We start from the raw sequence: 12,704 nt of genomic DNA on the forward strand, positions 1-12,704 counted from the left end.
TTTAAAATATATATATATGTTATATATATATTAGTGTATAAGTTTTATTTTAGCAGAACTGGAATTAAGTTTTACACAAATTCTAAAGGCAGAAATTAATTGAACATGGGACTCCAAATCATCAGAAAAGAGTTCTTCTTGCTGTTTCCTCCTCTTCCTTTCTAAAAGCACCAAGGAAGTTTATCATCTCCCAGGTCTGAAAGATCAAGCCCAACAGCCCACACCTTCAGACCAGGTGGTGGCAGCACTTTATACTGGAAAGGCCCACACCTGAATCTTTTCTGTTATTCCCTCCTAGGCCAAGCTTTAATTCTGGCATGAAACAGATTATCAGAGGTTTGGCATTTAATTTAAGTAAGCCAAAACAATGAAGTTAAGACTGAATTTAAAACCTGTTAGGGGGATTCAAACTGTATTGCAAAAATGTACTTGTTTCTGCTCCTATCCTAACGTCCACACTGTATGCTTCAAGAGCTCAGGGGTGGTGACATAAGGGGCAGAAGCTCCAGTTTTGGAAGAACTACTGAGGACTTCAAGTCTCTGTCAGCAGGGCAGAAGTGAGGCTGGTAACAGAATTTTTTATTTCTAAACCAACTAAAGTCACTAGCATTGACATGTTATGAGAATTATTAGTAAATGCTATTTGCAACAGAACTATTTCCACTAGTAGCTCTAATTATTCAAAACAGACCTGGCATAAGGGCATTCTTGCAAAATACAGTAGGATGAGTACCCACAGCAACACCAACTAGCAAAAGGAACCTCTTAAAAGAAAACCATTGAAATAGCAATGCAATATAACATACAATGGGCTTCCTAGGTGGCTCAGTGGTTAAGAATCTGCCTGCCATGCAGGAAACTTGGGTTCGAACCCGGGGTCAGGAAGATCTCCTGGAGAATGGCAACCCACTCCAGTATTTTTGCCTGGAGAATTCCATAGACAGAGAAGACTGGCCTGCTATAGTCCACGGGGTTGCAAAGAGACGACTCGGAGACTAAACAACAACATCTGGAAAAATCTCCAAATAGCCAAGGGACACACAGTCAAAAACCCTTTTTATCTCCATGTATAGAATGTTTGAATGGAATGGGAAGCCTCTCCTTTTTTACTGGAAATGTTTCCTTATAAAACCCTTTATCTCTCAATCCCAACCAACATTTATCTTTTCAGTTCTCAAACTATTTTATTCTTCTTGGAACTTGCTTTGTCTACCACTCTTTTCTTATCCTATTTCCATACTAACTTCCCTTTCCACCCACCTCTGACTCCACCATGGCAGAAGTTCTGAAATAATAAATGTTTGACAAATGACTGGTTAAGTACCTACTTCAACAATGATAAATGATATGGCCCCTGCCTTGGTAGGGCTCTCTTTCTAGCTAGTTAAACTGTCCTATAAATGAAGGACAATAATAGAATATAATAATTGCTATCATGGCAGTCCACACAAAGTTCTACAGGGACAAAATTCAAAAGCTGGGAGAACTGTGGGTTAGGGCAAGCTGTCTACAGAAAAAATCTGGAGGTTGAAAAAGAGGGGTGGGCAGAGAAGTCCAGGCAGTAGGAATAGTATCACCAAAAGTATGAAAGTACGTCTGGAAGAAATGGAAACTTAATATAAGAACATTACATTATTTTATCTATATAATAGAATACCATAAAAAAGAAAGGGAAGTTTAGGCCCACATTTGGGAAGAGTTTTAGGTGTCATTCTGAAGTGTGAACCTAGATAATGAAAGTAAAAGAAACTAAAAAATTTAAAGCAAGGGGTTGACCAAGATCAGCTCTGTGTTTCAAAAAAGAAAACTGGTAATGGTGCAGAACACAGTGAAAGACAAAAGAGGCAAGGAGACTAAAACAAGTTTGTATAATCGTAACTATGGAGTGATGAAAACCAGTCCAGGACAATTGACTAATGGAACAACATACAATACATGATTCTGTGGATATTTTAAGGACAAAAATGGACAGAATTCAAAATTCAAAAGCTAAATTAATAAACTAGACTTATAACAGGTATTTAAGTGGTCCTTGTAAACAGAAAAACCACCTGATGTGTTATATCACAAGGGAAATGTCTCAAGGGCCATTTAGAAGCTATTATCAGTGAATACTAATTAGCTTCTAAAACCATTTACAGAAAATGACTTCATTACTACTTTATGCTTAATATATGTTCTGAAAATTAAGAGATAACCTTAGCTCTGCCATAAATTCATTATGTGACCTTATGCAAGTTATGTAGGGCCTATTTGCCTATCTGTACCACGAACATTTTATGGCTGATTCATGTCGATGTATGGCAGAAACCAATATAACACTGTAAAGCAATCATCCTCCAATTAAAAATAAATAAGTTTTTAAAAGGAACATATTATGTGAAATCAGTGATATTTTTCCTTTCTTAAAACTTTTTTTTAAGGAGGCAAACTCCTTTGTCAGATGAAATCTCATCCAGCATTCATTTATACAGTATAAATCAGATAAAGGCATTCTGGGCTGCTGCCGACAGAGTTTATGTAGTTGTAGAGTGATAGACATAGGACAGAGGATAACTGGTACCTTTTGCTGCCTGGTTCAGTAAAATTCAATTTACAATAATGGCCTAATGCACACGGCAGATACAGTTTTTATTTTATGCTCTATATAAACTTGTATATTAGGATGTAAATATATTCCTTGGGAGAACAAAATGAAAGCAACCAGATTTTAAAAAGTATGTTCTCTTTCAAGAAATGAATACTAGAAGTATGGCAACAGAGGGACCTTTAGGGAACCATGGGACGTGTCAGCATTGCCAGGAAGATTTTAAAAAACAAAAAAAATCTTCACTGGTTTTATACAATGAATACAACAAGGTAGTGGTCCTTCAGTTTTTAAAAAATTTACTGAAGGACAGTTGGTTTACAATGCTGCGTTAATTTCCGCTGTACAGCAAAAATGATTCAGTTATACATATTGGGTTGGCCAAAAAGTTTGTTCAGTTTTTTCCGTACACTGTAACTAAAAACCTGAATGAACTTTCTGGCCAACCCTATATCTATAGATATATTCTTTTCCGTTATGATTTATCACAGGATAATGAATATAGTTCCCCATGCTAAAAGCAGGACTTTGTTGTTTATCCAGGTCCTTCACTTTTTATTTTTATGTCTCTTTACTTTTTGGATTTCTAAATATAAACATGAAACCATGATTACTTAAAAAAAAAGTATACAATAGCTATCTGTAGAGTAAGATAATGGTCTTCATTTGGGTTTAAAAAAAAAAAAACCCACTAAAAATAATACATATTTTTTTAAATCCTGGGTTCCATCCCAGACCTACCGATAGAATCTCTGAAGTTGGTCTTGGGTTATTTTGCAAAAGTCCCACAGCTCAAACTCATGCTGGCCTTTGATTAATAACCAGTGATCTAATATATTTCTTTAGGAATGAAAAAAAGAGCCTAAGAAAAGCAAGATTCACTTGCTCAAGATCACATAGCTAGATAAAAGTACTGAACATACTTTTTTTTTTTTTTGGCTGCCCTGCACAGCGTATGGGATCTTAGTTTCCCAACCAGGAATCACTTCTGTGCCCTTGCCCTGAAAGTGCAGAGTCTTAACCCACTGGACTACCAGGGAAGTCCCCAGAAAATATATATGAAATGTGATCCACATTCAAACTGCCTATACTAAGTGGATTTTGTGGTAATTATCCAACCCATGTACTGGGAGAATCTGCCAACCTAGCCACAGACCTTGATAATCAGGGAAGATGGCATACCTAAGACTGACCAATGAGGTATACCTTGTATGGCCTGGCTTAAAAGGTGAAGCTGAGTCCACAGACTCTCCAGGGAAATCTTGACGTGCTTGTGGGTGGTAAACCTGAATGGCTGTGGTGAAACCAAATGCACACTCAAAGAAAATGCAGAGGAAGCCTGTCTGCGGAGAAAAGAAGGGAGCAGAGATGCCATGGAAGAGGGCAGAAGAAGGAAAAAGGAGTGCTATCAGCCTCCAGTCCTGATTCCTTTACCATTCTGGTTCCTGTGAAGTACAGCTGTTCAGCAGTTCCAATTCTTAATTTCTTATAAGATACGTTCTTCTTACAACCTATCTCTTTTTATCTTGAGCTAGATTGATGGGCTTTCTGTGTTATCTAGCTATTAGAGCTTTGATTGATTAAAACCAAGTCAGGGAATTCCCTGGCAGTCCAGTGGTTAGGATTTGGCTCTCTCACTGCAGGGGCCCTGGGTTCAATCCCTGGTAAGGGAACTAAGATTCCACAAGTTCCATGGTGTGACTTAAAACAAACAAAAAGCTGCCAAGTCAAAGGACTCTGATCTCCAATATAAATAAAACTGGTTTTTAATGAAGTCAAAACTCATGGAAACCATGAACAAGGGCCTTGGGTTCTTATAGAACATGTAAAGGCATCAACAATGTTGCATAATGCCTACACATATACAAATTATGTTCTCATGTATTACCTAAAATACTAATCAAATGAAACTCTCATTTGGTCTTCATAACCCTACGAGATGAGTAAAGCAAAGACTGTTATTCTCATTTAGCTAATAAGAAATCTCAGATACAAAGAAATTAAGTCATTTGCTCACAGTCACACAGCTACTACACAACAGGATGGAAGCTTGACTCAGACTTTTTTAAATTACAAATTACATGCTACCTTGATACCATACTGTTGCAGCATGAGGGTAATGACAACAGTTACAGCCTCCTCAAAACACATCATCCCATCATCCTTACAGCTCTTACAACCAAACACGTGGACATCTTTAAATAGATGAGTTTTTTCACATTGAGTACTACTGACACTGTGAACAGAATAATTCTTTATTGAGGTGGGCTGTCCTATGCCTTGCAGGATATCTACCCAGCAGATGCCTGACACCTGTAACAACCAGAACTGTCTTCAGACACTGCCAAACGTCCTCTAGGGGCAAGACCACCTTCCCTTGAGTGCACATGCTTTCAATACTCTAGGTCTTTGTTGTCTTATGAAATCTGATTTCAAGTAAGAGGTCAGCTCAGTAGCACAACTAGTATGCTTATGTTATAGGTGAAAGAAAAAGCTCTACACTATAAACATCACAATGAAAAAAAACTAAAGCTTTAAAACAAGACTATAAAAAAAATTTATTGTGTTAGGTACAGACCTCTTTAAAGTTCAGCCAGGCACAGAGTTACAACCTCTTAAGCAACTCTGGCAGAACGCCGATAGGATATTTTGACCTTTTAATACCATGTACTTGGCCCTCAACCTTAACTATGGTACACAATTATTTTAGAGGATGGAAGATTCAGAAACTTCTTATATAGCTTTTAACAGACATATGAGTCACAAATACAAACCACATATATAATTTAAAATGTTCTAGTAACTACACTTAAAAGTGAAAAGAAATAGGTGAAGTTAATTTTAGTAATTATTTTATCTAATATATCCAAAATATTATCATTTCAACATGTGGTCAATAGGAGACATTATTAAGAGATATTTTACATTCTTTTTTCATTAGAAGTCTTTGAAATCTGGTATTATTTTAGACTCACAGCACATGCCAGGTGTGACTAGCCACATTTCCCATGCTCAGCAGCAACAACATGCTCAAGTTAAAAAGTGTGGCCCTCACAACTACTGAGCCTGTGTGATGTGACTACTGAAGCCCAATCACCTAGAGCCTGTGCTCCGCAACAGAAGCGGCCACCACAATGAGAAGCCTGTGCACCGCAACAGAGTAGGCCCCGCTCACTGCAACTTGTGAAAGCCCAGGTGCAGCAATGAAGACCCGAGCAACCAAAAATAAATAAGTACATTTTTAAAAAGTGTGGCCCTGAAGCGATAACTTTAGGAATTAAATATGATAAAAAAAACTCTTGGAAGAATTAAAAAAAACAAAAAATCTGCTATGAGACAACAGTCAACAAAACATTAGAACTGCTAAGAACAAAAAGTAGCAGCATTAAAGCAAGAACATACGACAATGATCATACAAAGTCCAAGAACGCCCGCTCACACAAACACCTACCCTCAAACAAACACAAAAACACAGAAATTCAAAACAGAATCTTGAATTTTGACTTGTAGGGCTTCCCAAATGCTTCTGTGACTCCTCTGTACTTAACTACAGTACTTGTGGAGGCACTGACCGCTGCTCTAGGTGATTAGCTTGGTAAGGGACAGCCAATGACTGGACCCAAGGTGAGCATCTGAATCACAGGCAGCCGACCCGGGGCCATCTGCAGCCCAGGAAGCTGTCTGGTAGAAGAGGTAGAAACAGCTTTGACCAGAAGGAACAATGATAATTAGCTAGGCTGGACCCTCTCTCTAGAAGCCGAAACGGGAAGTATTGAAGGAATCAATTATAAGCAAAAGAAACAAAAAGACATAACAACCAAAGTAGCAAAGTTTAATCACAGTAAGGGTGAAGGCCCAGAAAAAGGATTTACAGACTGCCATGGATGGGGCAGACATAAGACCACCTGGTCTCCATAACTGCCTTGGACTCTAGAACACAGGCTTCATCTAGATTTCTGTGATATTTCTACTTCTTTAGTGCCACTTTCAACCAGATCATAAATTCTGAGACCTGAGGTAGCTGGAGAAAGCTGCTGCCGAAGGCACACTGTTTTTCTGAACTGGTAAAAATTTCCCTAAAGAGGTACTAAGTTCCCAATTCTTGCTTTCATCCTTAGAAGAGTCCAGAAATGCTGAGAGAAAGAGATTCAAATATAAAAAAGTAGCCTTACACACCTGCATTTTTTTCTCTTGCTCATTTTCTCCGATTATTCCGGAACCTGTTACACCTTCACTTCCATCAATGGACACCTATAAGAATAAAATAAAGTTAAAAAAAGTAGGGGGGACTTTTAAACTATATAAATGATATAATTTCAATACAGGGAGAAATCACAGCCCTTCTGATGTAAAACTTAAGATGTTCCTTCACCTTTTCCAATCTCTAATGTCTACTTCATAATCCATAAGCAGTTCCATCTATATACCTCATTGTTTCTTTTATGGCACTCATCCTTGAATTTTTTTCTGTGTGAATTACCTGCTACCCATTTCCCTTCTATAAGCTCTTACTTCATTCCTTTATTTTTATTCAAATATTTCTTTCTACCCTTCACTTCTTTAGGATAAATGCTGACCTTCTCTTTGATGCTGTCTCATTTTGACTTTGAGATTTCTAGTTTCTTTTTTTTTTCTTTTAAAGAAAGATAAAGAAGCTGAAGCTCCAGTACTTTGGCCACCTGATATGAAGAGTCGACTCACTGGTAAAGATCCTAATGCTGGGAAAAACTGAGGGCAGGAGGAGAAGGGGGCAACAGAGGATGAAATGGTTGGATGGCATCACCAACTCAATGGACGTGAGTTTGAGCAAACTCCAGGAGATGCTGAAGGACACTGAAGCCTGATGTGCTGCAGTCCATGGGGTTGCAAAGAGTTGGACATGACTCAGTGACTGAACAACAACAAAAGCAGCTCTACCTGGGATGTTCTTGACATTGTAAAATGCTATACCTTTGCTGCATACTGTTCCAAAGCACTGATGGTGTCGGGGTCAATGGCGGCATCCCCAGTGTGCAGACCTGCCACTGTCCCATCAGCTTGAATTGCCAGGATGGTGTCAGACTGTGGGACTTGCACTGCATGGTGGATGTAAGCTGTGGTGCCATCTTCCAACTGAACTGCCTGTAATGCACTCTGGTCATAACTATCTGAGGGAGTGGAAGAGAATGGCATTAAATTAAAGGTAGTGTGATAAACAATTACATGTTTAAAGGAAGCAGGGAATGAAGTTTTATTGAGCAGCTACTATGAGCAGGGCCCATGTGCTTTATGCGTGTATTTCACTCAATCTTCACAAATATTCTCTGAGGTGGGTACACTTATCACCCTATTGTACAAATGGCAAACTGAGGCTTAAAGAAGTAAAGATACTTTCTTAAGACCCAGGAAATAAAAAACTAACAATTAATAGTCAAAAGCATTATGCAGAGAAACTATGATCTGAACTCATGCCAATATGACTCCATCATGTTTCTTTCCCTCTAAATAACCACACCAAGATGCACACAGAATTGTTAAATAATAAATCTAGCCAATTACAGTGAACCTGTGATCAATTTCCACTGCTAAAGAAAAAAAAAGTCAGAGTTTACTTTTCCTCAACTTTAATAAATTTACTTACAAATTAAAATATTCTAAATTTTTAAAAGTTTCTTTCTTTGTTTTCACAACTAAACAGTCTTTTAAAATATTTACAATCATTCGATAATAAAATATTTTATAAAATAATAACAATAACTAATATTTATTGAGCGTTTACTTGGTGACAAATATTGTTCCAAGTGCTTTAGATGTTTGTATATTGTCTTTACAACTACCCTATGATGAGGATGTATATTATAATCTTCATTCCAGATGATGAAACTGAAGCACAAGAAGGGTAAATAATTTGCTCCAGGGCACACAGCTAAAAGACAACAGATCCAGACTGGAACCCAGATAGTCTGGCTGCAGAGCCATGCTCATTACTCCTATGCATTTCACCTCAATCCCCTGATCTTCCCTACACAAAGTTAATACGCATGAACATTTTACCATATTGATTTTATTTTATTTTTTTTACCATATTTATTTTAGATAGTTTTAAAATTTTTATTTAGTTTTAAGGACCAACCCAAGGGGCAAAGGACCTTGCTAAAGACAGTACCTTTAAAAGGAAAAAAAATCCAAAATTTAACTTTCAAATGTTTCAATTTCATATTTTAAAAGCAGCCTCTATTTGAAGTCTTCCCAGGAATCAGGGTTTTGCTAGTCCAAACTGCTACTGGACAACTCAAATCATTAACAGAGTTTGATCAGACTGTGCCAAAATCTGCCATCTTACATTTGAGAGAAGAATTCTTCTTTTACATAACACCATTTCAGCAACTGAAGGTCTTATTTTTCCCACACCCCATTTCTCCCTTGTTTTATTCAAATGTTCAGAGCTAATTTACCTTTGGAGGTATGGTGAATAAATGCTGTAGTTCCATCTTCTAACTGCACTGCTTGCCCATCCTCTAAACGCAAACTGTCCCCTGCTCAAAAACAATGCTTACATTTAGATCCCATGTTATCCAAACATATTCTGATAATTCAGCAGCAAGAGAGTCAATAAACCATTAAACACATCATACAAACCTACGCTTGCTTTAAGGATCCTTGAATATAAATAATTTCAGCAAAGCTGCTCTGAGTAAGTGTTTAAAGGTAAAAAATATGTTTATAATACCTGAGGAATATATACCAGGGGATAAGGAGAATTGACAGGAGGGAAAAGAAAGAAGAAAATAAGAAGACATGTAGGATTTAGCTCAACTAATAGAAATATTCATTTAAAACTGTTGCCCATTTATCTCCAGAGTACAGTCTAGTAACTTCTTTTATATTATGTCTGAGAGAAAGTCTCAAGTTAAAATAGTCTTTAGATCCTCTCTTTGACATCTACCCATCTCTCCTTTCAGAAGGAGGACTAGAGATCGGGACCAAGTTAAAGTAGTAAGAGGCAGCTGGAGGCAGAAAACACTGAAGTATGGGAATCAGGAAGGTTAAGTGAGTATCAAATACTTACTAGTTTTAGGTATGGGTACATGTTGAACATAGGCAGCAGAACCATCCTCCAACTGAATGACCTGACCATCTATGAGTTTTCCATCTAGAAACAAAAGATTTAAGCCAATAAATTAGGACAAGCAAGAAATTTAAACTTCATACAATTTCAAAATGATATCAACTATAAAAACATACACTACTTAAGATCATGTTCATCTTGCTTCTTCCCTCAATGTTCTGAGGCAATTCAATAACACATCCAGTGATCCTACAGAAAGCAGAAAATCCTCCCTCAGCCATCCTTCCTCCCCTCCAATTTTCAATTAGTTTCAATTTTGAATTAGAGGAAGAATGGCTCATGATAGCAAGCTACATGAGTCAAACCTCCATATACCTTTCAGAGCCACTTAGGAATAGGGACCCTGACCACAGCAAAGCTACAACTGGGAAGACAGAAAGACATATCAGTGCATGAGAGGTTAGTTGTCATTCTTATCCTTGGGGGCTACAAGTCCCTTGATTATGCATAGGTGTGCTCAGTAGGTTTCCATAAAAACAAGAAATTTAAGAACCAGGCTATTTCTTGGAGCAAAGTAAACACTGATTTAGAAACAATGTAATAAAAGCAAAACCAAAGGTCTATTTTTATGCATATTTTGTAAAAACATTAAATAATAATTTAAAGTGCTAAAGGTCTTACTGATAATAGGTCAAGGAAACTAACCTCTCCCTTTCCTCACTAATTCTGATAGCCTAGAGTATTTTCCAAATATCTCAAAAGGTTTCCTCAAATTATCAAAACAAAATTTAAGTTAAACTGAAATGACTTAAAATTACCACATGCAATATACATTATCTTTAGGAGGGGTTAGGAAAAAGTTATAATTGCTAGGTATTCCAACTCTGAGGTTATGAATTGCTGGTAATAACCAATGGGCTGTATATGAAGCACATACCTTTAGAATTGTGCTGTATATAAGCAGTAGAACCATCTGCAAGTGTTACTGCTTGCAGGCTTACACCTTCCATGTTTTCTAAATTGTCACCATCTATTACAAAACAAAAGGTATTTTCTTTAGATAACTATCATATGTGCATGCTGTTTAAGTTTTTAAGTAAAAATTAATCAAAAGGCAGACTGCTTAACTTAGACTCAAATGGACTTTCTTATAGCATTTACAAAAAAATATTTCCATGCCCTACTGTACCCAGCATCCACACCAAGGTAAAAATGCTCATAAAAAGGCTTAGCTTTGTGTTGCCTTTAGCTAAGGGAGGAGGAACAAAGTTATTACATTTTTTCCATTTTCCCTTAAGATAAATATTTCCAAACCCACAGGGTCCCTTCAAACAGAGCTGCTCACCTGCCACAGTCACTGCCTCTGTCAGGCACAGGGTAACATGCTGGGCCTCCATTCCTCCTCCAGGAAACTCTGTCATTCCCTGAGAATCCCGATTTATCTGGGCTAACAACATTTTCTACCTTGAAGAAAAATGCAGGCATTGAGAACAAAAAACAATGTATTTACAAAATAAAATCTACAGAGAATATTTATGAACTACAAAAAACTGCCAAGGAAGTTATAGAATGTTTTGAAATAAGCTGGAATTTCACTTAATATGCAGGGTAAGATTATTAGCCCAAAGTCCAGAGCATGCTTTTAATAATTCATCAGAAAATTACTGAGCATACTGACAAGTCTTGCCCATCAGTTCTGTACCATGTCTAAAACTCCTGTAATTAGCATTCTTTGGGTTTAACATGGTTGAATATTCCCACTTAGAATCCATGAATGTACTGAGTCCATTCTGTGGACAATCTTCAGAAATCTATCCTGAATCTGGCCACTTCTCACAAGCTTCACCTCCCTGATCCAAGCCACTACCATCTCTTACCCTAAGTTGTTACTGCAACAGCATCGTAATTGGTCTCCCTGCTTCTACTGTGACCTCCTTCACAGTCTCCTATCAACACAGCAATCAGACTGCCCTTTTTGAAGGGAAAAGTTAGATCTTGTCTCGCTTCTCAAAACTCTTTGATGATTTGTCATCAAAGTAAAGCCAAAAGTCCTTATGCTAGCCTGTGAGGCCAATGATCTTGCCCCCATTTTCTACTGCTCTACATCTCATTCATTCCATTTCAGCAACATCAGTGCCCTTGCTTTCCCTTTAACATAGTGGATGCTCTGCTGCCTCAGGACCTTTACATTTGATGTTTCTTCTGCTTGAAACAGTCTTCCTGGTATCTTCATTATTACTCTCTCGTCTTCTTCCAGTCTTTGTTCAATGGCACCTCAATGAGAGCTTCCTTATTTACCTCACTGCAAACTGTATCGCCAACCCTCGATGATGATACACTCTATCCTTCTTCCTTCCTTTATACTTCAGCACAGTACTAATAAATTGACATTACATGTATTTACTTATTTTGTTTGTTTCTTATCTATTTCTCCCTCTACTAGAATGGACAGGGATTTTTATCTGCTCTCTGCTGACTAAAGTGCCTACAAAGTACCTGGCACATAGTACACAATAGGTGCTAAATAAATGGATGCATGAATGGCTCTTTAACCAATCTTCACCATAACCCCCTGCCTCCCTTTTCCCACCTCCAGGTCCCATAACTTCTGTGGGCCTTGAGTTGTCTCTAACAGAAATTGTGATAATTTAGCTGCCTTAAGCCAGGGAACTGGACAACAGCATCTCTTGAGGACTTTTTCAGGTCTAAAGATCTAATTTCAGCTGTCAGTATTTAAAAGGGAAATATACAGATATTAGTAACATTTTACAATTGTTTAGGACTAGAAGATTTTCATTTTATAAACACTATAAACTGCACCTTCTTTGGATTAAAGCCAAGGACTATGGTTTAGACTCACAGAAAGCCAGTCAAGAACTGACTTCTCAGGGATTCCTGAAATATTTATAATCTATATCTGTTTATAGAGTGTATGGAAACTTCAATTATTTCCTTGCTACTTCTAAGGACTAACAGAGAAGCCTCAAAATAATAATGGTACTCTGCTATTAAGCTCCCTGATGAGTTTAAGATTGGGACAGGCTCATTTTCAGAACAAGTACTGTCACC

At 37.5% G+C, this 12,704-nt stretch overlaps 1 protein-coding gene across 3 annotated transcripts in view; it reads right to left on the minus strand.

Annotated features, from left to right (window-relative positions):
- ZNF143 (zinc finger protein 143) overlaps nt 1–12,704 on the minus strand; it is a 61,085-nt gene that overhangs the window by 33,630 nt on the left and 14,751 nt on the right. The window contains exons 2-7 of one of the 3 annotated variants that reach the window (XM_043480721.1): nt 10,981–11,095; nt 10,573–10,665; nt 9,636–9,719; nt 9,022–9,102; nt 7,538–7,734; nt 6,764–6,838 (exon numbers count right to left, since the gene is read on the minus strand). In XM_043480721.1, the coding sequence (XP_043336656.1) occupies nt 6,764–6,838; nt 7,538–7,734; nt 9,022–9,102; nt 9,636–9,719; nt 10,573–10,665; nt 10,981–11,095 (645 nt within the window). Of the gene's footprint in view, nt 1–6,763; nt 6,839–7,537; nt 7,735–9,021; nt 9,106–9,635; nt 9,720–10,572; nt 10,666–10,980; nt 11,100–12,704 lie in introns of all 3 variants that reach the window. The other 2 variants (XM_043480720.1, XM_043480722.1) reach the window with 2 other exon arrangements.

Source organism: Cervus canadensis, chromosome 11 (assembly GCF_019320065.1).
Source record: "Cervus canadensis isolate Bull #8, Minnesota chromosome 11, ASM1932006v1, whole genome shotgun sequence".
Taxonomy (NCBI): Eukaryota; Metazoa; Chordata; class Mammalia; order Artiodactyla; family Cervidae; genus Cervus; species Cervus canadensis.